Below are 25855 nucleotides of genomic sequence, written 5' to 3' on the forward strand. Positions count from 1 at the left end.
TCCTGTGATTGCTAATAATGGTGAATGGTGGCGCAATTTCGTAGATTCGTTCAAGTCAGACATTAACATTGTTAGAGTCGGCTCAGTGGTCTAGAGGTTGAGTGTCAGCACGCGAGACTGGAGGTCGTGGGTTTGGTTCCCGCCAGCAGGACGGTGGATATGCACTTCTGGGGAGTCCCATACTAGGACAAAACGGCCGTCCACTACTTCCAGGTTTTCCCTGGTGGTCTAGCTTTAATCGACTAATGACTTTAACCATTAAATAATGAGTATATATATATACACATACATATATATATATATAAGACCAACTATTAAATTCCTAATAGTCTTGTGTACTTTGTGTAGATATGTTCCTAGAGAGAATGTATTCAGTGACTATTACTATCAATTTTTTTGAATTTCTGTATAAAGATTTAGGTGTTTTTACTCTGAACATCATCGATTTGGCAGTAAATCGCAGTTTCACAGTGTGTTACTCGATACACCTATTTCAACCAATTCTTGATTTCAATGTACGAATTATGCACTTCCGAATAATATTCATTAACTCTTTAAGAGTAATTGTTCTATCATAAGTATGAAGTTCCATGTTAGATGGTTGGAGGAACTCAACATGAAACCGTAGAAATATATTTCTCGCTAATTAATACCTATCGGCAAGGCTTACCCCTAATTTAGAGAGAAATAATACCACCTGAGGTGTTTAAGCTGTGAAACTGGATGATTCTGTCTCAAATTCACCAGAAAACATTAGTTCCTTGAAAGTCTAAGGTATGCCTTACCAACGATTACCGAGTGACACGAAATTTACGTTGAACAGGGCTTCTTGTTGACTACGTCGAAACACTTAATATCTCTACAGAGTGTACAAATGTTGATTCAATCAGACTAGTGGTCACATTGTAACTTGACCAATAAAATTCGATCAGTAATAGGTATAACCGACATTAATCACTAACTTGTGATCAATCATTTTTAAACGTTAGATAACTCATAATATATCTTTTGAATCTTACTCCGAACCATTGATCGTGGATAATAAAAACTTACATAAATAGATCTCAGGGTGGTAGGATATAAACTCGAGAAAACAACTACAATAAATAGACGGCTTGTAATATGAGTGTATTTAGCTAGATTCAATAAAATGCATTTGATCTCAAATAAAATGTACGAAACTAAGATAACACACTATCAAAAACTGGATATCAACACATATAAGTAGTATGTATCATCATTCGAAAGTGTAATGCCTAAAGGCAGAATATTAAGAAGATCAAAGAAAAGAGAACGAGAACAGAGAATGATTGATGTGGAAACAAAAGAACAATGAAGTCTGAGACGATTGATTGACATTTTGCAAATGAAGTATTTACTGTATGGTTCTCAGATTTTACTAATGGATTCTGTTATTTTGTATTTAAATATATTCGATCGTCTTCTCTTGTGTTCTCGTTCATCACAACACTAAAAATGTACCCCTAAGTTACATATCTTCTTCATCAGTTTATTTAGTTCATTGCTTTACTTCAAATTTTCACTAGACATTAAGCAAATAATCACGAATTTTAATTTATCAAACGGGGGTTTTATGAAGATTTTAATAATTTTATACTTAAACACAATGGTGGACGGTCGCTCAATTTCGTGTATTGATTGGAGTTAAACATGAACACCGTTGGATGGCGGTTCGGTGGTCTAGAGATTAAGCACTTGCGCGCTAGACTGATAAATTCTGGGTTAAAATCTCACTAGGCGAGATCATGGATGCGCACTGCTGTGGAGTCCCACAACTGGACGAAATGGCCGTCTAGTGCTTCCAGGTTTTCCATAGTTGTCTAGCTTCAATTGACTCACGATTTCAATCATTTTATTTCAACAATAAATATCAGTATGAGGATTTATGAAGATCGTAGGATATTCACAGTTAAATTCACTAGTCAATCTAAACTAGATCACTATTGAAGGTCTGGAAATATTAGACGGTAATTAATACTTCGAAATAAACATTAAATGGATAATTAAAAAAGAACTTCTTAATGAACTTTTCATCAATGAAGAATGAATTTTATGTATTCAGTTGAGATCATGAGTCCATTGAAGCTAGACCACCAAGGAAAACCTGGAAGCACTGAACGGCCATTTTTTTCCTATTGTGAAAATCCTCACCGGTGTGCATCCACGATCTCACCTCACGAGATTCAAACCCAGGACCCACTAGTCTCCTGCGCAAGCACTTAACTGATAGACCACTGAAGAATGAATTTGACATAAATCCAACATTCTTACTCCTTAATATGTGACACCCATTTGAAGCCTAAATGCTGTGAAACTTATTCATTCCAATTGAAACATAAATTCTTATGGAACTTTACTTTCCATTGGTTTTCTATATATATATATATATATTCAACATAGAAATAATTTTTTTTGAATAACTTACCAGTTTTTTATTATTTTCATTATTCTCAATGGTTATTAAATTATTTTGATTAAATGTAACAGATTTAGGATTTTCTTTATATTTTACATTATCATTATTAGTAGTAGTATTGTTAGTAGTATCATTATTGATATTTGATTCAATTAAATAATCAGTTCTAGTTGTTAATAATGCTAATGAATCATTTAATTTATAAGCACCAACACCGGTAGCTGCAAGATATGCAGCAGTACTACCAGCTGTTCTATTATTATCATTATTATTATAATCCAATTTTGATATAGTTGGTTTTCTATTATTCTGATGATTAAAATAAGTAGATGAATCTATAAGACAATTAGATGCTGGTTTGGGATTGGCATTAGATGATTGTGTTAAATAAGCTAATGAATTAGATAAACTTTGATTTTGTATAGTAGATGGTTGTGTTCTTAGAATTACTTCACTTGAACTATTCGATGAAAATAAATTTTTATTAAGGTTTAATGATTTTGTAGCTTCAGCTAAAGATGATACATTCTGATATGATGAAGGAGAAGAAGTAGAAGTAGTACAAGACGAGGTTTGTGCCATCATACTATTTGAAATATTATAATAACTACTATTAGTATGAATAAGAGTAGTAACATTGGATTGATTAAATATTTTGTTACTAGGCAATTGTTTTATATTATTATATGAATAATAACCATTATTATATAATAAATCATTAGAAATCGATTTAGGTTCATTATTATTATTATTATTGATTATATTATATTTTGTATCTATATAATCAATATAATTGATTTTTTTATTTTTTGATAAAGTTGTTTCTATGGGATCTAATATCATATTATTTATATCTGGATTAATATTAATATTATTATTATTTATTATATTTGAATTGATTTCATGCCAATCTCTTGGTTGAGGTGATAAATCTTTTATTGATTTTGTTCTACCTAATGATGATTGTCGTCTTGATTGATATTGTACATTATATAAATCATTTCTAGAAGATGATAACAATAGATCATTTTGATTGGTTAATGTATAGTCTATATGAGATAATTTAGGATAAATATGAGTAGTTTTACGTGGTAATTCAGTATATTGTTTCATAGATTTAATATTATGTAATGGTAATTGATGATAATTTGTTGATGAATATAATGATGGAGAAAATGTATTACTATTATTATTAGTAGTAGTTGTTGTTGTTGTTGTATTATGTATTGTAGTTATAGTACAAGCATATGGATAATAAATAGTTGATTTCGATGTATTTATACTATCTATATGATTATAAGATGAACTTTGAGATTTTGGTAATGAATATAAACCTGTTGTTCTTGTTGTTGTTGGTGGTGTTGCCGTCGTCGTCGTTGTTGTCATCGTTGTTATTGATTTATTTTGATTAAAATAAAGTGATTTCGATCGATTAATTGTTGACAAGTGCATTGATGATTGTTTCGCATTTTCATCGAATAGATCTACTGTAGAAGAATTATCATTAATAGGATTCATTATAGTTCCTTTCATTGAATTCAATTGTTTACGTTGAGATTTTATTGGATTCGTTTCAATTTTTTGTGAAGTAGAATAACTAATAGATGGTTTTATAGTATGAATGAATTTAGTTTCTGTTTCTTCATGATCATTTGAATAAGGATTCATTGGAGAGATAGTAGATATTGGACTATAGGAATCGTCTTTTACTATATTTTCAGAATCTATACTTATAAATTGTTTTGTATTCAAACGATCATTGGATACATTATTTAATGTCTCACTATTATTATTATTATTATAGTTATCTGTTTTTTGATTGATTGAGGTGATTGGAGAAGGTTCATCTTCAGTATTCCTAATAGATTTTATCCCATTCGCACCAAGCCAATTACCAACTTTAATTTTTTGATACGTATCTGAATTATTGGTTTGTTTTAATGCATCATTGACAAATTCATTATTCTCGTCAACATCATCATCATCTTCATCAACTGATTTTAATGGTGATGAAGATAATGTATTCACTGAACCAGTACAAAAACCACTTACACCACCTCCATCAATATTATTTAAATTGATATCAACTTGTAATGGTTGTTCTGTTGCTTCAGCATTTGCTTCAACACCGGAACTTAATGAATCGTTTACATCATTATTATGATCTGTATTGGATTGTATTAAATTCATAATATTTGTTATATTCATTTGATCCGTTTTTGTACTAGTTCGTTGTTTTTCACCATCCATGATATCAGATTTCTTTGGTTCGTTCTTCTCTTCGATTGTCACATTTATGAGTTTCTTTTTGTCTGTTAATAGATCCCCTTGAATAGTAGATGATTTTTTTTCGGCGATATTATCATCATTAGTTTCCATGTCATTTTGATGAATCCCAGGAATATTGATTAAATTTGGTGTAGATAAACTACTTTTATGTTGATGTTGTTGCTGAGAGAATTGTTGATCTTTTAATGTTTGTGATTGTAATTGTTGTCTTATTCCTCCACTTAATTGATCAGTTGATCGTTTATTCATAAAAAGATTATCATTTAAATCATCTAATTCATTATTGTTTCTACGTGTTTCCACTAAAAAAAAAATAATAAAAGATTAATTAATGACATAGATAACACTGATTTAACTACTGAAGATGATTTATTAAAGCAAGACAACCAGTGACTAGAAAAGAGGGCGAGACTATAATTTATGGACGAGCCAATCAGAAGCGTTTGAGGGCTTGTAAGGTCACGGCGCCTATTTCAGTACCTGATGCTCATGTACAATCGGTTTACAGAGAATTTCAGAGAAGACTTAACAATAAAGTGGCTACAACAAATGACACTACTAAAAATTTCTTTATTTGTAGTTACGAATATAAATTGACTTGTAGACCTTGTGCAGACTACCGTGATGTTGTCCCTCGATGAAATATATGTTGAAGGAAGACGTTTGCTAGAATAGGAATCTTTATCGCTCGATCCAGATTGAGACTAAGGCATATTATAATAATTGCCGCGAACTGTATAATAAAAGCACCAGTAACATAGGCTGTAATATTCGCAGATGTTACTGAAGCTTCGGCTATTCAGTGGCATGAGTGTTGTGAGGACATTTCCATAATAAAAAGGATAAGCTTAGAAAACCAGAGTACACACAAACAATAATGATGCTATGTGGTCGAGGCTGATAGGGTTTTTGTGACCCTATCGTGGCTCCCGAGATCGACTATTATGGAGCCATGTGGATGAGTTCCTCTACATTATGCATTGTGATTTTGGAACCTTTGAACCTTTTTCTAACCTTGACAAGTTTTTGGACCATAGAAAAAAAGTGTATCCACTTTAATTATTTGGCTTTGTATAATATATTTTTACTCCGTGCTGACTGTTTACTGATTGGCTAACATTTCTCAAGGTCACTTCAGATTCGCTCAAAGGTCGTCTAAAAATTATAGTCTCGCCGAAAAGAGAACTGATTTCAAATGTAATTTCGTTATTTTTAATGTAAGAAATAAACTGCAGATCATTTAATGACTAAATAAGTAAGAAGAACACAATATATAATTAGATAAACATTATCTGAAATCAGTAGGATGTATTTAAATTAGCAAGATTTCACTTAACTGCAATTAAATTTTATAGTTGAATTTATGAGTCAATGAAGCTAGACCACCATGGAATACCTGGAAGCAGTAGACGGTCATTTCGTCCTAGTATGGCACTCCTCAGCAGGGCTCATCCGTTTACCCACCTGGAAGACTCGAACCCAAGGTCATTAGATGCTGACTCAGTGGACTAGACATTAAGCGTTTGTGCGCAAGACTGAGAGGTCCTGGGTTCGAATCTCGAGAGGCGGAATCATGGATGTGCACTCCTGGGGAGTCCCATACTAGGACGAAACAGCCGTCCACTACTTCCAGGTTTTCCATAGTGGTCTAACTTCAACCGACTCATAAATTTAACAATAAAATTACTGAAATCTCCAAAAATCCCCTTCTGATAACAATTAAATCTGAACCAGTCTACCTTCATTGTTCAATAGTATCTGGTATGCATCATTCTATGACACTTTTCCGTTCATTTAACGGGTAACTGATATACATAGGAGTATAAGTTTCGTTAGATAGTTCATTTCAACCATTTGAACTTACCCATAGATGTCTGCTAACAATATATCGGTGTAATACATCCTAACATGGTATATGAAAAACACAAATACAGTTAACAGTTGGGCCTGGTTTGAATTCTCCAAGGAAAGTTACACTTATATGAGGCTTTTAATCGCTTAATGAACGAAAAATGGTTCCACACTGTTGAGTACCGTACATGGACTGAAAATCGGAAACAGTTGACACATAGTTTTGATGTACCTATCTCTAAAAGTTCGTAATTCATGGAAATGATCTTCAATTCACTTCCTTTTTTCGTCTTCTGATATTTATCTCGAACGTAATCTTAGTGACATTCATATAATTTTAATTCAAACCATTAACAGATCAATGTTAGGCCACCATTAGAAACCAGGAAGCACTGGACTTCCTTTTCCTCCCAGTATGGGACTCCTCAGCAACGCACATGTACGATCCTGCACGTGAGATTTAAACTCAGGACTTTTGGTCTCACGCGCAAACTCGACCTCTAGATCACTGAGTCAGCATTTAGTTTTAGTGATAGGTTGAATGACTGAATTCCATTGTTTGTAAATCATTAAACACAGCAGAGCTAATAGAGTCAATGTAAACAATCGTCTGTAATGTTAAGATATTCTTGATAAAAATGTGAACTTTGAATTTTTGCGCTAAATACTAAATCTAATTACTTTTACCGCATATTACACAAAATGAGTTGTAGGGATAACTCCATTCTAACTTCGAAACGTTTAAAATATTGACGAAAATGGTATGACTTTATCTGATACTGACATTGTTCGATCGACCACTGAATCATATAAGGAATTGAAGATTTTTTTATTTAACAACAGTACCCGACCTATAATCATTTAGGTACTCTAACGAATAGATAATGATTAAATAATCTGAATAGAACTGACTGGTTGATAGGTTATTTAACTGATATAATGTGAATAAAGCAACTAACTAAGGGATCTACTGTTATTACTTGATACTTCTTTTGTATTCATATAAATTTTTCGAATAGTGACAGACAATTCCTAGTCAGTTCCTAGTCAATTCCTAGTCTGATAATTAAAAATCATTGATCAGGTTTCTTAAATAATTTTCATAGTTGAAAGTATGAGTCAATTGAAGTCAGACCACCAAGGAAAACCTGGAAGCACTGGACGGCCGTCTCGTCCTATTGTGGGACTCCTCAGCAGTGCGCATCCAGTCATGCTTGCAACTATGAAAATACTAAATCTCCACAAAAAACCCCTTCTGATTCTTAAATAATGTCAATTTTTCTACATAAATCTCTCTTTTTTTCATGAACTTACATGAACTTCTGTGATGATCTAAGCCTTTGATTAATCGATTCATCCGTGAACTATCTTGCAGATTTTCATTACTATCCACATATTTACGATCCAAATCATTTTGACTTTGTGAGTGTCGTTTATCATGAACACTCCTGAAAAATTATATGATCAGAGTAGACTAATAAATATTCAATACGACAGATAGAAATGATTCAATATTAACATGATATAACACGTACGTATTTACAAACAATTGTCTATGCAAAATACTCAGTGTCCGGTGTTTGGAAATCATCAGCAACAGCCTACTGTGAAAGAGAACAAACCAGCTTCCAGTTGAAGAGGAAATTAGAACATGACTTTTGAAGTGGATAGAACATACATCACGGAAATCACCAAACTGCATCACTAGGAAAGCCCTTAGAATGGTAAACGTAAACCGAAAAGAGGAAGGTCTAAGAACACATTACGTTGGGAATCGGAAGCAGATGTGAATGCTGATGGGCGGCCTGTGCTCTTCTACGAGGGGTAACAGGCTTATTAGCTGATATTATCCTATCATCAAAAGATAGCTAACTGTATCATTCTTCCTAGTTCCACTTAAATAGTGTCAACAGGAGGTAGATATCAATAATAAATCTATCGAATGATGTTTTGTCAACACCATGCATGTAATCGTTGGTAAAGATAAATATGGAGATATCAATAAAAAGTTTGTTAGGAGTTACTAAAATCTAAAGGACGTTGAATGACTGAAGGTGAACGGCAGGAAACACTCTTCCATTTGGATTTGATACTACGTGCCAATCATTCTCATGAAGTACTTGTAGTTCTCTGAAAATGATGAGTTTAAACACATGTCACTCAGATTTAAACTTTAAATCAGTATACTTAATACTGCTCGTCTTAAATTCTGAGGTGTACCAACTGGTATGTAGCGTTGGTCAAGAAGGGTTTTTTTTGCCGACTACCTCCAATTATCTCATACCACAACATAGTGTCAAGTCAATTAGACTAATGGCCATATTATAAATTATCCGATAGAATTCTATCAGCACTAAAGAATTAGATAAACATAACAACAATTACTACTCAATGATTCAAGTACAAGAGTTAAACCTGATTTCATATATACAATAATAAACTCCCCACTACTATATTCATATCACTGACCATGGAATAATTCATCTGCTTGATTACGTTTGTCCTTTTATTTTACTGGTAAATGAAAGTTGACTGTCTATTGCAAAGTAAGTCGATTAGAATGAACTTTATACCTAATACTGACATTAAGGTATCAATACGAACTTCCATTATTTAAAAAGGAGGCTTATAGTTTATTACTAACAACATATTCAATAACCAAACTGATATACAAAGAGAAATAACGAAACCACGAAAGGTATCTTCAGCGATATTGTCTCGCTTAATTCAAAATCTGTTAAGGGTTAACATTTAGTTTTATCATAGTTGAAAGTGTGAGTCAATCGAAGCTAGACCACCATGGAGAGCCTGGAAGCATTACTGAGGAGTCCCATAATAGGACGAAACGACCGTCCAGTGCTTCCAGGTTTTCCATGGTGGTCTAGCTTCAATCGACTCAGGCTTTCAACTATGAAAATACTAAATCTCCACAAAACCCCTTCTGATATTTAGTTTTATCTTTGCTTTATTCTACGAATCAAAAGATTTTCTTAAATGTATACATGACTATCGTACTCTCTTCTATTTCAAATTACAATGATTTAACCTTGTTTGTATTATGCAGCCATGTTAGTCATTCATTTATTCTTGTGTGATTTTCCCTCAGTTAGTTGAATCAAGAATGTATCGGTCATACAGGATTAGTTGAATATTCTGTTCTCTACCCTTCTCAGTCTGTCAGGTTATATATCAGTGTTGGAAAAGTATCTTCGTTCTAGCATCTAGACCTTTTAGTCATATAACTCAAAATTGAGCTTTACAAATTTCAAGAATGTTCTAAGTAATTCATCATATCAAGGCTATAAACTAGATAGATACAGCACTCTCACTCTGCATAGACTAATGAACAAACAGGTAAAGGGTGTCACACTAGTAAACACTTCATCTTTACTCAAATAATAGGCTTTTAACTTTTTATAATCGTATAAATCTGTTATAAATCATTCTAAAACTTACTTGGCCAAATTCAATAAACTTCTACTTCTGATCAATAAAAATAATAAAGAGAAAACATGAGAAAAACATAATTTTTCTGTACAGAGAGGAGGTAAACAAAAAATGAAGAAGACTTTTTATGGCTTAAAATGATTTGATTTACATGAATTAAAATTTATTGAATTCAATGCAGCATATGGGTTGTAGTTTAATTTAGTTATCCAATTTATCTGAGAATAAAGCAATAAGATATGTGATATGCCCTAATGTACTATTTTATTTATAGTGTTTTAATCTCTTAGATGAGGATACTAAGAATATACATTTATATAGAGAGATAAATAGATAAGTGTGTGGATAGATAGATAGATAGATAGCATAACACTTATTGATAACACTAGAGAAATAAGGACTGTTTATAGTTGAGTGAAGAAAATGCAATTTCTAACAACTATCAACTTCGTTGTCTTCAAGCTTTCTTTAACTAATACAATAGTTTTATATATAGTTGAAATCATTATTCAATTGAAGCTAGACCACCATGGAAAACCTGGAAGTACTGGACTGGCTCCATAAGGTATTTTCTGGAGTTCTAGTGAGAAGCAGTAACCAGTAGAATTCAACCAGGTCTGTTGGTTGATATCAACTCACTGAAGACATTGGTGAAATGGTTGCTCAACTTCGTGAAGATTCAAACAAACAATACTAAGTGAATTTAAACTTCACCCCATTGCACAAACAAGTGGCTATCACGACTCACTAGCTAAGTGGATAACGCAATAGCGTTTGAATGAAAAGGTACTGGGTTCAAGTTCCAGAATGAACATCAACAGGTTTGAGATGTAGGTACATCCAGCTAACGTGTCCCAAATAGGACGAAACACACGTCAAACTAGATTACACCACTACTAGCCACTATTCATCTTTCATCATAAACTTGTTTAAATACATTTTTTTAGTTCTCTAACAGTTTACTCTTCATTCATATAAAAAATGACTCCATTAAAATGATATTAGTTATTGATAACCTTAATTGAAGTTATTATTCATGATAAATAATATATTGAGAAAGGAAAAACTCCTTGGCAACTCAATAAAAAAAGTTTTTTTCTTTTTTTTGTGAAAGAAAAAAGAAACGAATAAGCAGATCAATAATAATAATAATAACTAGAGTAAATGATAGAATAGGTAATGAATTAAACATTTTGGGTGTGGTCATTAACTAATGATTATGAATAGAAAGTTGTTGTTTTAAAAAAATAAACTATTAATGAATCAATAAATTACAGTCATTTGTTGTTTTTTTTCGGAAAGTTTCCTATTATGATTACTACTGTTATTATTATTATTATTATTAGTAGTAGTAGTAGTAGTGTGGTGTGGTCTACTTATATCTATATAAGTAGTATATGATGATGGTTAAACATAGAATGTATTTTGGAAGAAGACCGATAAGGAACGAACAGGAATGAAGCGCAATCGGTATGTAAATGTATGAACAATGAAATCACAGAAGATGAACTGATATTTGCAGAAGGAACAGTCATGATCGAGACAATTGATTGTTACTTTGCAAATTATCTGTTTACTGTATGGTTATCAGAATTTAGTGAGATAGTCTGTAATTTGTGTTTAAATACATTCGATTGTCCCCTACTCGTGTTCTTTTTTACTACACTAGGAGGTGGGTTAAATGGTAAATTATAGCTGGATTATTTTAATTCATTTTTGTTTATATGTTTGCATTTTTGTGATTAGCTTTCCCGATTTTCTCATCCCAATACCATGCTTGTATCATCGAAATTCTAATCTAATCAATTTTAGGTGAGATTTTATCTTTCTTACATTCCGTTTCCATAAGTCTCCCTTTGAATCGACGTGTCTGATTTTTGCTGACAACCGTAACTGTCTAATTAATGATATCGCATGTCATATTATTTGATACTCAGTCAAACAATACTGATTACTGTTAATTATTAATCGTGCTCAGACATAGAATGTATTTTGGCAGAAGATCGATAAGGAACGAACAGGAATGAAGAACAGTCTATATGAAAATGTATTAACAATGAAATCAGAGAAGACGGACTGATATTTGCAGATGAAATACTCAAGATTGAGACAACCGATAGTTATTTTGCAAATTATCTGTGTACTGTATGGTTATCTGAATTTAGTGAGATTGTCTGTAATTTGTGATTAAATACATTCGATTGTCCGCACCCGTGTTCTTGTTCACTACAATAGTAGTACGATCATCTCAATACATAGATTACTTAGTTAGGTTTTTGTAAATTGACTGGCTAAATAATTTTTAGAAGAAGTTTTGCGGATATTTTAGTAATTTTAACAGTTAGGATCATGAATCAATTGAAGTTACATCACCATGGAAAACCTGGAAGCACTGGATGGTCGTTTTGTCCTATTTTCGGACTCCTCAACAGTGCGCATCTACAATTTTTCATCAGACAAGTAAATATTCTGTTGGATTAAAAATCAATTTTAATTGATTTTAACAAATATGAATAAAGTTCTAACATGAAGCTTGTACAGTATTTGTATCCAGTAAATTAGAGGCTTAATACATAAAGGAAACGTATTAGTATTTAGAAACAAAATGGATATATAAACTGATAAGGTATATATGCTATGTATACATCATCATTAACTATCTAGAAGGATCTTCAATATTATTAGGGTAGATTGTAAGAAATGTAGAGTCCGTCAAACTAAAACACAACATCAATGTATCAAGTTACTGACAATTAATAGGTTTGAACTACCTGTCTGAGTTCTGAATGTTTAACATAATAAATAGTTGGCGATTTTAGTTCACTTGGTTTATAATCTGTTGTAATGACACAGATTTATCCATTCTTTCTAGCCTCTTAGATTTTACTAATATTGATATTACTTCTACTACTTTGAGATTTGTTTTCATAATCTCATCTTACTATGCTGACATGATGTAACAACTTGAAACGATTAATATGGTTAACGGTTTGAAAGTTTATTTTAAATAAATAGTTGTTTATAAACAGTGATAGATGGTGGCTAACAGTCAAGTTCAGGACGCGTGTTTCATCATATTTGAGACTCGTCAACTGAATGTACCTGCACCCCAGACTTCGTGTTCACTCTGAGACTCGAACCTATCCATCTCTAATTATAATGGTTATGACATAATTCAATATCCGGGCAATTAGTACAGGATGCACATATACCAATAAGTGACTGATCAGTTGCACTCACAAATATCAGTGGGGAAATTCAAACAATCAATACGAAAATAAATTAATCAGTTGTTTGTTCGCTACTAATAGTTTTAAATTGCTAATTAAACAAATTCTGATAGCTTTTAGTAAAAATTTACTTGAGTGGCTTTAAATCATCAAGATTATTTACCACATCATTTCAACAATAAATTGCTTTTTTATCAGAAGAGGATTTGTGGAGATTTTAGCAATTTGATATAGTTGAGATCATGAGTCAATTGAAGATAGACCACCATCAAAAACCTAGAGGCAGTGGACGATCGTTTCGTCCTATTATGGGACTCCTCAGCAGTGCGCATCCACGATCCCGCATTCGCGAGATTCTCCACAAAAACCCCTTCTGATCTATAATCATATGCTCACTAGTGACTGACTTCAAGATATATTTCCTGGAGTTCTAGTGAGAAGCAGTGACCAGTGGAGTTCTACCAAGTCTGTTGTAGAGATATCAACTCACTGAAGACAATTGGTGAACGGTTGCTCAAAATCGTGGATTGGTTGAAGTTAGACATTAACACCGTTGGATGTCGGCTTAGTGGTTTATTACAATATCACAAAGAGATATCATCAATTTCTTATTAATATTGCATACAATTAGTTCCCTTTATGAATTTAAGTAAAGACAATAAATATTGATTCCGAATAATATAAATTCATTATATTTCGTGGTCTCTAATCATCAGCTGCTTACAACCAAATTTGTATTAGAATTTTAGCATTGGGGTAATAAATAGTGTGGAACAATTGACATAATTGAATGTGAAGGATTGGAACAACAAAAGGTTATCAATGTTAACTATATATATGTGCAAGGAAAGGTCAGGGGTTATTAGGTATTAGAATGAAGGAAGCATAAAATCATTAGCAAACAAAGAAATACGACTGCTCTCCGGTTCGCTGAAGCGATCGCGATAAAAAAAAACTTAGACCGGATCTACGTATTCAAAAAGAGACAGTAATAGCTCAGTGGTAACGTCTCTGACTGTGAAGCTGAGTGACACGGGATCGAATCGGTCAGGGAGCACCAGTTCCCTCAAGATTACAGGTACACCATGCTGACAAGTGCCAAGTAGCATGAAACCCGGGTCCAGGGGTTCCTGTTGACCACCTCTAACTACCATCTTATCTCAACATAGTGCACGCAGTGTCGAGTCACCTAGACTAGTGGCCACATTGCAACTTGATCGATAGCATTCGATCAGCACTAAGAAGGTCTTGACACGCATGACATTGGTCACCACTCAGTGATCAATCAATTGTGAGACAGTGATAAACTTATTACTACTCTGGTAATCCATTTTTTGGTTTGGTTTTAGATTTTTTGACATTAGTTTTAATTTGTTTAATATTACGTTTTTATTATATTCCACTTCAATTATCCAATTCTTAAACCACCCTTTCTCTCACACATTTCCGCTCACTTGTCTCTCTTAAATTATGTGAACTCTCCAAATTCTATTCAATAATTACGTAATTCCATGACTCTTTCATTACCTCTAAGATTATCACATATTTGATCTTATCTGTCTTGGAACTCCACTCAACTTTTACACCACCCACCCTTTATGCTTCCTTCATTCTAATACCTAATAACCCCTGACCTTTCCTTGCACATATATATAGTTAACATTGATAACCTTTTGTTGTTCCAATCCTTCACATTCAATTATGTCAATTGTTCCACACTATTTATTACCCCAATGCTAAAATTCTAATACAAATTTGGTTGTAAGCGGCTAATGATGAGAAACCACGAAATATAATGAATTTATATTATTCTGTATCAATATTTGTCCTTATTAATAAATACCTTTAGTGATTAGATTTCGAAGCACAATATTACTAGGTAACAGTTATAATAATAATAATAATGCAACTATTTAATCAATTTCATTCTATACATATTGAAAATGAAGCTAGGAGACTGATCATATTGTCATAATAAATAAGTCTTTACTTATTAAGTTCGATAGAGAATTCTGGTGGGAGGTCTATGCTTCTATACAAAAGGTAACAGGTTTAAGTAAGTAAGTAAGTAAGTAATATATATGTATAATTATCAAAACGATAAAATCTCCCTGAATAAACATATTCTTTCCCCCTCCCCCCATTTGTTTCTCTATATTATATAGTCATTTATATTTGTAATTAGAATTCAGTAGTATTGAATTATTTATGAATGATGAACGTATATGTATACATATATATATCACTATTTTGATAGATGTGCTTAATAAATAGATACAATTCAATATTGTTAGTTTCTTCATAGTTGTAATAAAACATTCATTATTATTATTATCAATACTACTAATGACTACTACTAATACTAATACTATTACTATGACTTACCTTGAGACACTAGGCTGAGGTATAGCAGGCATACTAGAATTAAGCTGCATTAACTCTTTTTGGCATCTTCCCCTAGAGATTTTGTACAGAGAAAAAAACAAAAACAAAACAACAATAACAACAACAACAAAACAGATAAAAGTAATATATATGTGTATATACCTCCGTATAATGAAAGGTGAAGCATGTTACCAAACAAACGTTACTATTGTTACTACTGTTGTATATATTGATGATATAAGCAAAAAAAAAAACTTGTGAAAATGGTACATCATATTTATTTCTGTATGTATGTGTGTATTATTTTGTCAGTTACTATGGTTACCAAGAGAAAGTATATTGTCTTTTGTTTTTCTAAATTTTTGTCTCATAATTTGGAGACATAATGTAATATAGTTTATTCTTCCCTAATGACAATAAACTGTGATAGGATAAAGTATTAAAGGAATTGATAAAATAGGAATAATTATAAGGCCTATTTTATATTATGATAACTATGTTGTAATAGTTTTTTTTGTTGAAAGAAATGTATTGATTTGCTAACAATGTGTACTGTAAAAGAGAACAGTATATTCCAGTTGAATTGGTTACGTAATAAATAATTAAAATGTGAAGTGTAGTATTAGCTGGATAGTGAAGTTTATTCTATTATGTAGAATAGGCTCATATACAGAATTGACTTATTTTAATCTATTAACGAACTTAGATCAGTCCTTCAGTTAATCATAAAGCTTGCACGATGTGTAGCGATTAATGTCATAGTGTTTCCTGACCGATCTGTTGCTTAGTTGATAGAACCTATAAGAACAAGTTTTCCAATCAATATCACTCAATTGAGTTATTATAATGATGAGGCTGCCTACCATGTGAGGGTAGCAGTAACGATCAGTATTAATCAACTTAGATTAAAATATAAACAAAGGTTACTAAATAAACAGATTTTGATTTCTTCAAAATCTTATTGATTCTTTATATGCAATGATGAATAGTTGTTAGCAGTGGAATTCAGGACGCACGTTTCATCCTATTTGGGACTCGTCAGCTGGATATACCTGCATCACAGACTTCATGTTCACTCTGAAACTCGAACTCATTACCTTTCACTTCTAACGCCATTGCTTTATCCACTCAGCTACTGAGTCCTGATGCTTGTGAATTATGGCAATATCGAGACGATACGCACAGTATGCACATATGCCAATAAGAGACTGACCAGTTGCAGTCCTCAACATCCATGAAAAGATTCAAACAAACAATTCTAAGTGAATCTTATTGATTCTTGTTTAAAATTTTCTTAATGGGGTTCATGATGAAGAGGTGTGTCATATTTGAACGTATATTTTCTAAACCATTAGATCAATACGATGATTAGACATGCTTCACCATATAAAGATGTAAGATATTAATATGTGATATGTAAAACATGTTAACATCTCAAAGTGCTGTTGAATGACTTAAACTCAATTAAATAGTTTTTAACTAAACATATATAGATCAAGTATTTTACCGTTTGAAGTTAACCAATCCAAATCAAGACCTATAATGATTGATCTATAATAATGTTACCTGAAAAACATCAATGACAGACACGTATCATCTCTGGACTGTTCTTCATAAATATCCTTTGATAAGTGATAAGATCTGCCGAAATGTTTTGATGATTTAAAACTTCTACTGACATCACGTAGTGGTGTTATAATAAACTCAAAATTATGTAGAAATAAAGCTCATTGACAACTTTTTCATACAGTTAAAATACAGAATATTATTATATAATATTTAAATGAAGAAAGTTGAATCTTACGTAAAAGTATAAAATTGACGACGTTTAAATAGACCACCATTAGCCTTGGATTCTTTAGCATCGACAGATCGATTTAAGCTAAATGGAATAAATTTTATGAAAAAATGTTTACAGATAATGTGATGGATAAGTTTTATTTAAAGCAGGAAAACTTTATGAAGTAACAGCTGAGATATATATAAAAGTCTAGTTGACTACTTGATGCTTAACTAATTTCAAGATAAATAAACCTATGAAGCATTCCATTTTGAAAAGTTGTTAATAGGTTACCTAACAATTACTTCTTAGTCAACTCACCTAATCACGACTAGTTGTGTGGCGTAAATAATTTAATAAATAGTAAAATACCTTACAAATTAACCTATTATAACAAAGGCTAGGTAATATGAAACATTTGACTCAACACTTTGATGACCATGAATTATACGTTGCCTTTGTAAAGTTAACGTTTTAAAATGGTGACAAACATCTATTGATGATCAATGAATGGAAACAATAGAAGCTAACAGTGTAGTGTTGTAGAAAATGTTGAATATTATTAAGAATATGAACAGACCTAAATTAGACAACCAACGGAGACCAATAAGAAATGAACGTCCCTTTAGTTACGGTATGGAACTGCTCAGAGGTACCTATTCATGACGCTCTATCTGGAAATCGAACCCAGGGTCTGTGATCTCACACACGGACTCTTAACCCCTAGATCGAAAATCGTACATACAACAAATACTCAATTACTTATAAAAAAATATTCAAAATTCAAATATATTTCACTTACGTGAAAAAGCATTGACGATCAACTGCCCATTTCCATAATGCTTCAGCTGATTCCGGAGTTGGACATTTAAAACCAAGCGTATGTCGACGCTTTAAAGTCAATTAAATTGTCCAAATTAAAATCATGTTAAAAGTGAAATTGATAAACATCTCAACTATTTGATAATTAAATTATCATGATAAATAGAAAAATGATAAGGTTATAAATTGTCGGTTTGTCATTGAAGCACCAAATACTTTCTGAAGCTTAGATTACTTAATCTCTGAATATTTCCATCCATGATATCTAGCGCTTGTCCTGTTATCCCAACAACAAAAACTCATGATATGAATTTTTAATTTTACTTGGAAAATCTCTGTCCAAATGAGTAATCTACTGACGTACATTCTAGAATAACCTTGGGAAGATGTCTAGCTCAACACTTTTATAACTATGAACATATATTAGGTACCTCATTGCTAAAAATTAGGATAGTCTTTTCGCTCTACTATTAAATTCTTTAAAACTGAATATAATAAATAATTTATCAGTTGTACCATTAGAGAACATCGTCCCTAATTCATTCTGCCATTTACTAAAGTTTTAGCTAACTCAGTTGTTCAATTACTAGAAATGAATTTTTATTTTATTTGAAACATAAATTATATTAATAACTAACCAGCAAAAACTAGGAAACACTGGACAGCTATATAATCCAACAATGAGACCCTCCAACAGTGTGTAATCACAACACAATCAAAAGTGATCTAACTTAGGACAGTCAGGTCAGCGAGTGCTTAATCTTTAGACCACTGAGCTATCATCATATGATGTATTCAACTGTTTTTTTTTAATTGGTTGTTTAAATCTTTAGATTGAAGCTTACGACTGCAATTGTTCAATCTCTTATCAGTATATGTACATTCTGTGCAGATCGCTTCGATATCAACTTCATTCACATGTATTATGAGCAGAAATGGATGGAGTCTAGAGATAGAATCAGGGACTCGCATTTGATTCTATTTTAGACTCATCAACTAGATATACCTGCATCCTAGAGTTGATGTTCACTCAAGAACTCAAAGCCAGTACTGTTCGCTTCAAATGCCATCGCGTTATTTCCTTATCTACTGAGTTCAAATAACCAGTAACTCATACAATGGGTGAATTTTGGTTTTGATTCATATATGCTAGTTGTTGTAATCTTCCCATTGACATCTAGGACTGGAATTGACCAGTCTCTCTCTCTGACTAGCTACCATCTATCTGTTTTTATAATGCCTGGAACCTAATGAGAATATCGAGGCATCAGGATAGTCAGATCTAGCAGCGAATCCTCAATCTTCAAACCACTGAGCCGACATGTTTGACTGTGGTTGTCCAAAATACTTAAATAATATACTTTTAGGTAACAATTTCAAAGTGCTTAAATCAATAAACGATATCATTATCCAAAAATATCCATTGTTAAATGAAATATCAATTGGCTTAAGGAAACAATGAAATGAGAAAATCATGTTTCATTATATCAAACATACCTGTTCCCATTCTACTTGTATGATAAATAACTTCCCTTCATAACTTATTTTATTGATTTTTTGCCTATAGATAATTTATAAATGAATAGAACAGGTAAAACGTCAGTGAATGGGGATACTGTTTGATTAAACAAAACATGATAAGACAATAAAACGTTGGTTAAATTGTAATGTGTGTAAGTACCGACTATATAAAGCAGAATCATGTTTAAAAGTATTTTCTGTATAATTTAATAGTTAAAATTATATGATAGTGTTATATCGCGAACTTAGATTACTTAGTCAGTCGCGTAATACTTGAGCACTCAAACGCCAGAACCCTCCCAAGTCATAAATTAGAAGACAGAAGATAAGTAGAAGGAATGTTATTCCAAAACAGTGTCGATTATGGTACAAAATTTTCAGGTATTTATAGATTTCAGTAGAAACGAAATCATCATTATAGTTATCTAATCTGCACACAGGGGGTTATCATCATTGTCCAATAGGGAAGCTACACGTAGTGATTCTAGAATATTTTTCCAAAAGCTGATTGGATGGAATATGTCCGGCTCCTTCCAGGCTTCTTAGAGCTTCCTCGACTTTACCTGTGGACCATCCTCACAGATAGATAGATGGCATATTGTTTTCTGGTTTAAAAAAATATTTCCAGTTTTAAAGAATCATTTGTTTGATCTGATAGCTGGAGATCTATAACTGACCAGACACTTATTAGGGACCGATACCATTTTTATTAATGTTTTTAAGTACTGACTAATTTCTGTAGATCAGGCTCCAAAATGTTCAGTAATCTAATTAGCTTAAAATCTTGAGCTCTATATTTAGACGTTAGTTAGTTGGAAATAGTTGACTTGAAACCGTAGATGATCTCGGTTTCGTGCTACTTGTCACCCACCAGTAAGGCATACTTTCATTCTTCAGAGAGCTAATACTTTCTGTGGAACGAGTTAAACATAACATTGGTCAAAATCCAGTGATCAATTGATGATAAATACCTCAGATTAATGGTGGACCCTATAGCCTAATAATAATGTGACAGATTGTCAAGCTGGACAACCCGTTGTTGAATTCAACAGGTACTCATCAGTGACGAATGCCAATTAGGATGAAACCTAAGTCGGCGAATACTGTCAACTACTCTCAATTGCCTCAACACCTGGACACCCGTGGGTAAGCCTCCCGATGAACTCAAGGAAGATCAAAGAAGCTCTGAAGCTCACTAGGTTTCTATCTCAAGAACAGTAATCAGACTAGTATATCCTGTGTTTTAAATTATGTTACCAATCTTCTATATAGATAAATCGGTAAATGTAAAGGACATTCTATGTCAAAAAGACTGTTTATACTGTTCTTTGCTTATGATTATTTATAGTTGTAACTGTTTAATTTACTTAAACGCTATGACAATCAATCTATGAAAGGATAACACGAAATAAAAGTATATTTACGTTGATTTAGCACAATCCTCGGCTTCCGAACCATTTGAGTATGATTTAGATAAGTTTACAGATTCACTAAAGCAAATTGTCTTAATTTATCAACACCTTATAAGAAACATTTCCAAGTAATTATAACTAGAAATGGAATGAAATGCAATCAATGGATCTAACTGAGAGCTACTATTGAAATTTACTAAACAACTCGTATATATATGGTATGATCAAGACAGTCTATTCAGGATTTGCATATACAAAAAGTGACTGGTCAGTTCTTTCATTAACAACAAGACACAATTCGAAACCGTAAAACTAAATAGATGAATATTTCATGTTTGTTCTTTGTAATACTGTTGTTTTTATATTCACACATGAAGCAGTACGTGCAGTTCTATGTGTAGAGGACTGTTGAATAGTAAAACTGATTAGAAAAATATCATCATTTTCTAAAATCTAGAATGAACATTTGTCAGTAGTCGTTTACTAACTTGAACTTTAGCCAATTTAGCCAAATACTTCACAACAGTCTTTTATAAATCATTCAAAAGTTGAAATGAGCACACTACGCTAATATCACTTTGAGATGGTGGAGAAGATTTGTAGCTCGAGGGGATGATTTTGATGGATTTTTGTTCTCTGAGCTGGATAGTTTGGTCGTGAAGCTTTCATCGTCCTTCTGAACGACATCATCAGCACGAACTTCGGGTAGAAACACAACACACACAGTTCAAAACCTGACAGTTCTATATGATAATCATTAATCTATTCAATGATTTCAGAAATAATCCATGACACTTTTTACATAGTTATTAAACTATACTACTGATTAACTAAAGCGTTTAAAATGACCAGCGAGCTTCATGATACATAAGATTTTATATTAGATTTCAATATACAGTAATGACTAGACAAGAGAGGAACAAACAGAGTATTACACTTACTTTATGCATTAACCAATTTGATGATTTAGACATGGTGATAAGTTTGAGTAAACAAACTTGATCAAAACTTAAAGGTATCCTAGGCGAGACTATAATTTATGGACGAACCAATCAGGTATAAGATAACAGGCATCGGATTTTGGCGCGAAATCAACCCATTCATTCATTTGGATAAATAAAGTTTCGGAATTATAGCTGATGTCAGTTCGTGATGAGAATCCTAAGTATAATTCCTAAATTTAACCATAAACTGTAAATCATAATTCGAACTCTTCACACAGGTTTATAACCTTCATTTGATCCTAGTTATTATGTGGACACTCTCGAGGTCACCCTAGTGTCGTCCATAATTTATTGTCTCACCACTACTGTTGAATATCATCATCTATGCTTAATTTAGCTTTAAGATGTGTTCGTGGTAAAGAGGTACCTACACACTATCTTCATATATATCTATCACTAACTATAAAATTTGTTTAAATCATTAAGAAACATCTTACCAACTAAAAACATGTGCTTTTCTACTTCCTCTATACGTAATAACACCTTCATGATTTAAGCCCATATAAAAGTGATTGCCTTTACGATCCTAGAAATGTAAACAAAAGACAAAAAATAATAATAATACAACTATTTTGGTTGTTATCAATGTTAAAACAATTATAATGAATGGTTAATAAGTTGAACATTGAATATTATGATGGATACTTTTTTATCTATGGTTGAAATCATGAGTCAATTGAAGATAGACCATCATGGAAAACCTGGAAGCACTGGACGGCCGTTTCGTCCTATTGTAGGACTCCTCGGTAGTGCACGTCCACGATCCTGCCTCACGAGATTCGAACCCAGGACCTACCAGTCTCGTGCGTGAGCACTTAACTGATAGACCACTGAGCCGAATACTTTTTGTTTAGTGTGTGTGTGTACTAGTATGCACTAATTGCGGTAAGAATAATAAGTACTTGAATCAATGTTTCACAATAGGAAATAGGTCAATGGTTTGGAAAAATAGACACTGGAATAGCATTCATTAATGATTATAAATTTGAGCAATAAAAAGTGTTCAGATAGTTGGACAGTGAACCATATCTATTTGGAAAAAGTGCGTGAAGCAAAATAAACGATTAAAGAGTATGGAAAATAATAATAAAGAAAATCATTTTTTTTAGTACCTATTTGACCAAAGGAAACCTAAGAGTGTTACAAATTTCTTATGGACACAAAGACGGGCTATTAACTCTAGTTGTTAGCCAAAGACGAGATTGAATCTCAGAAAGAAAGATTGTAGGTTTATGATAAATTACTCTAAATGACTTCTTTCTTTCTACTACGTGGTCGCTATCGATCAAGTAGGATAGAATGGAGCTGCATATTGTTTTGATTATAACACTTCCTAACTACGAAGGCAGGTGTTCACTAACTCTTTGGTTGTACGCTCAATATAGCATTTTTCACAGGAGCAGTGAACTCGTAGATATTCATGGAAGTCAAAAAACGAAGTAACTTATCCTTTGACGTCAGCTGGAAAACAATAGACAGTGGTTAACTGCATTAAATGTTTTCTTCATTGATAATAAATATATATTTTTTTTGTTATATCTCAATGAGTAGAAAAAGTGGATTTGTGACGTTTTGTAACTTAGTGTAAGCCACTTCTTCAGAGTAAATGAATGACAGAAAAAAGTTCACACACGTTTGAAATTACGTTAACAAACTTGTATAGACAAACCGGTAAATGGAAAGGATATTATATCAAAAATACTGTTTATTGAGACTCAGCCTTTGCAGAGTAAAAAATATGATGCTGCTATTTGCATATGATTATTTATAGTTTTAACTGATTAATTTAGTTCTCTTTATTGCCTAGGTCAGTCAATTTCAAAATAACTCTTCAGCTACAGTCCCTGTGAATTGTAGCTTTAGGAACAAAGGTTTCCTACCAACCGTTGATGTCGCTATTTTCCTACTCACTATAAACACGTGTTTTTTTTCAGAAAACCTTATAAATAACCTACTTCATTCAAGATATTATGATTAAGCTCTAGTTTCTTGTTTACGGTATCGTTTAAGTATATCTTCCTAAATCTACTTACAAAACATCTAACTAGGTTTCTCATGTTATTTTCTTGAACATCACGAAAATTTCACTTTGTTAGGGTCTAGTGTAGTCATTAGGATACTTGATTGTTGATACTGATCAGTAGATATATTTATAGAATGGATAAGCAGGTTAGAACTTTTATTTATCTGAGAGACAACATCAGCTCTTATGAAACATCTGAATTAACTTAGAATGTTATTTCGACACTTGTTGACTGACAAACTGACAACATATTTGCTCCTTTATTTAAAAAAAAAACATTTATGGATCAACATCTAGCATCCAGCTGACGAGTCTCAAATAGGACGAAACGCGCGTCCTCGATTCCACTGCTAGCCACTATCCATCTTTGCTTACCATGCTTGTGAATTTAGGCTATATCAAGGCAATACGCACAGTATGCACATATGGCCAATTAGGGACTGACCAGTTGTAGTCCTAAAAAAACATCAATGGGAAGATCCAAACAAACAATACTAAGTAAATTTCAACATTTAGCACTGTTTTACTATACAAATACTGAAAATGACTGATAGTAATAAAATGTATGTAATGCAATTGACAAACATTTGATTAGAGCTGATTTTGCCCATTGATATAGAAATGTTAAAACACTGAATAAAGAAATATTGATCGTATGTTTGCAGCTTAAACTAAGGATGATTAACGAAAAATTTGGTGCAGAAATTAAAAAAAGGTATACTCGTTATTTTATTTCTTTTCTAAACATATGTGATTGCCTATTTTAAATAAGTTTCCAACTGGGCTAGTAGATATGAAAACTAATATACTAACTGTTATATCCCGTGGAGATTTATGAATGGTAACTTTTGAGGGTTATTTATGGACCAATGTGATATGTTCATTTCCTATTGTATAATTGGTAAGTAACTTAACTATTCATATTCATGTTCCTCTTATCATAAGCTTTATTTTGACTTATGAACTATTAGTGTACAATTTACCATTCCAGAGTTATCCTTAGTTTATTGATTACTGTTCCCCCTATTCACAGCCCCTTTTGGCTAAATCTTGTACAAATGTTATTTTCTATTTTATGGTACAATGTGGTTTGTTTGTTTGGTATATAAACTACAGTATGTTTGAGAATAATTATTAATATTGCAGAGGCTGTTGTTGGTGTTCTGGACTTAACTGGTTGGGCTAGGCAGAAAGCAGGACTGATAAATACTCAAGACTGCTCATACGGCTTTTGTGTATCATTGCTCTGATCGATAATTCACTGTTGTTGATAGTATCCGGTCAGTGAATGTTGAGTAATTTGCGTAAACAACTGTTTATAAATACTTGTACCTTCGTGACGACAGATTTAGTAGTTCTCCACGTTTCAGCTCAATACAATAGGACTATCTTGACATTCATATCGAAAATTCTCACTTTGAAATTAGTTGAAAGTTGTTTTCAGTTCCATATGTTCTTTAATTGTGGAAATGCTGCCCTTGGTTTGTCAATCTTAGCCTTTACATTTGCATCCGATCCTCCTTGTTTATCAGTGATGCTTCCGAGGTACTTGAATGTTTCCACCTCTTCCAGTGTTTCGCCATCAAGTGTGACTGGGTTGGTGTTCTTCGTGTTGTATTTGAGAATCTTGCTTTTTCCATTGTGTATGTTGAGG

At 32.5% G+C, this 25855-nt stretch overlaps 1 protein-coding gene across 1 annotated transcript in view; it reads right to left on the reverse strand.

Annotated features, from left to right (window-relative positions):
• Positions 1 to 416: 416 nt before the first annotated feature.
• Positions 417 to 25855, reverse strand: part of Smp_125440 (putative 4.1 G protein) — a gene marked incomplete at both ends in the record, with an annotated part of 77886 nt that continues 52447 nt past the window's right edge. The window contains 7 exons of the mRNA XM_018794304.1: positions 417 to 488; positions 2651 to 2965; positions 4490 to 4998; positions 7892 to 8025; positions 15640 to 15711; positions 17444 to 17521; positions 18222 to 18310. Coding sequence (XP_018648730.1) covers positions 417 to 488; positions 2651 to 2965; positions 4490 to 4998; positions 7892 to 8025; positions 15640 to 15711; positions 17444 to 17521; positions 18222 to 18310 — 1269 coding nt within the window. The remainder of the gene's footprint in view (positions 489 to 2650; positions 2966 to 4489; positions 4999 to 7891; positions 8026 to 15639; positions 15712 to 17443; positions 17522 to 18221; positions 18311 to 25855) is intronic.

The sequence above is a fragment of the Schistosoma mansoni genome, chromosome 1 (genome assembly GCF_000237925.1).
Source record: "Schistosoma mansoni strain Puerto Rico chromosome 1, complete genome".
Lineage (NCBI taxonomy): Eukaryota > Metazoa > Platyhelminthes > Trematoda > Strigeidida > Schistosomatidae > Schistosoma > Schistosoma mansoni.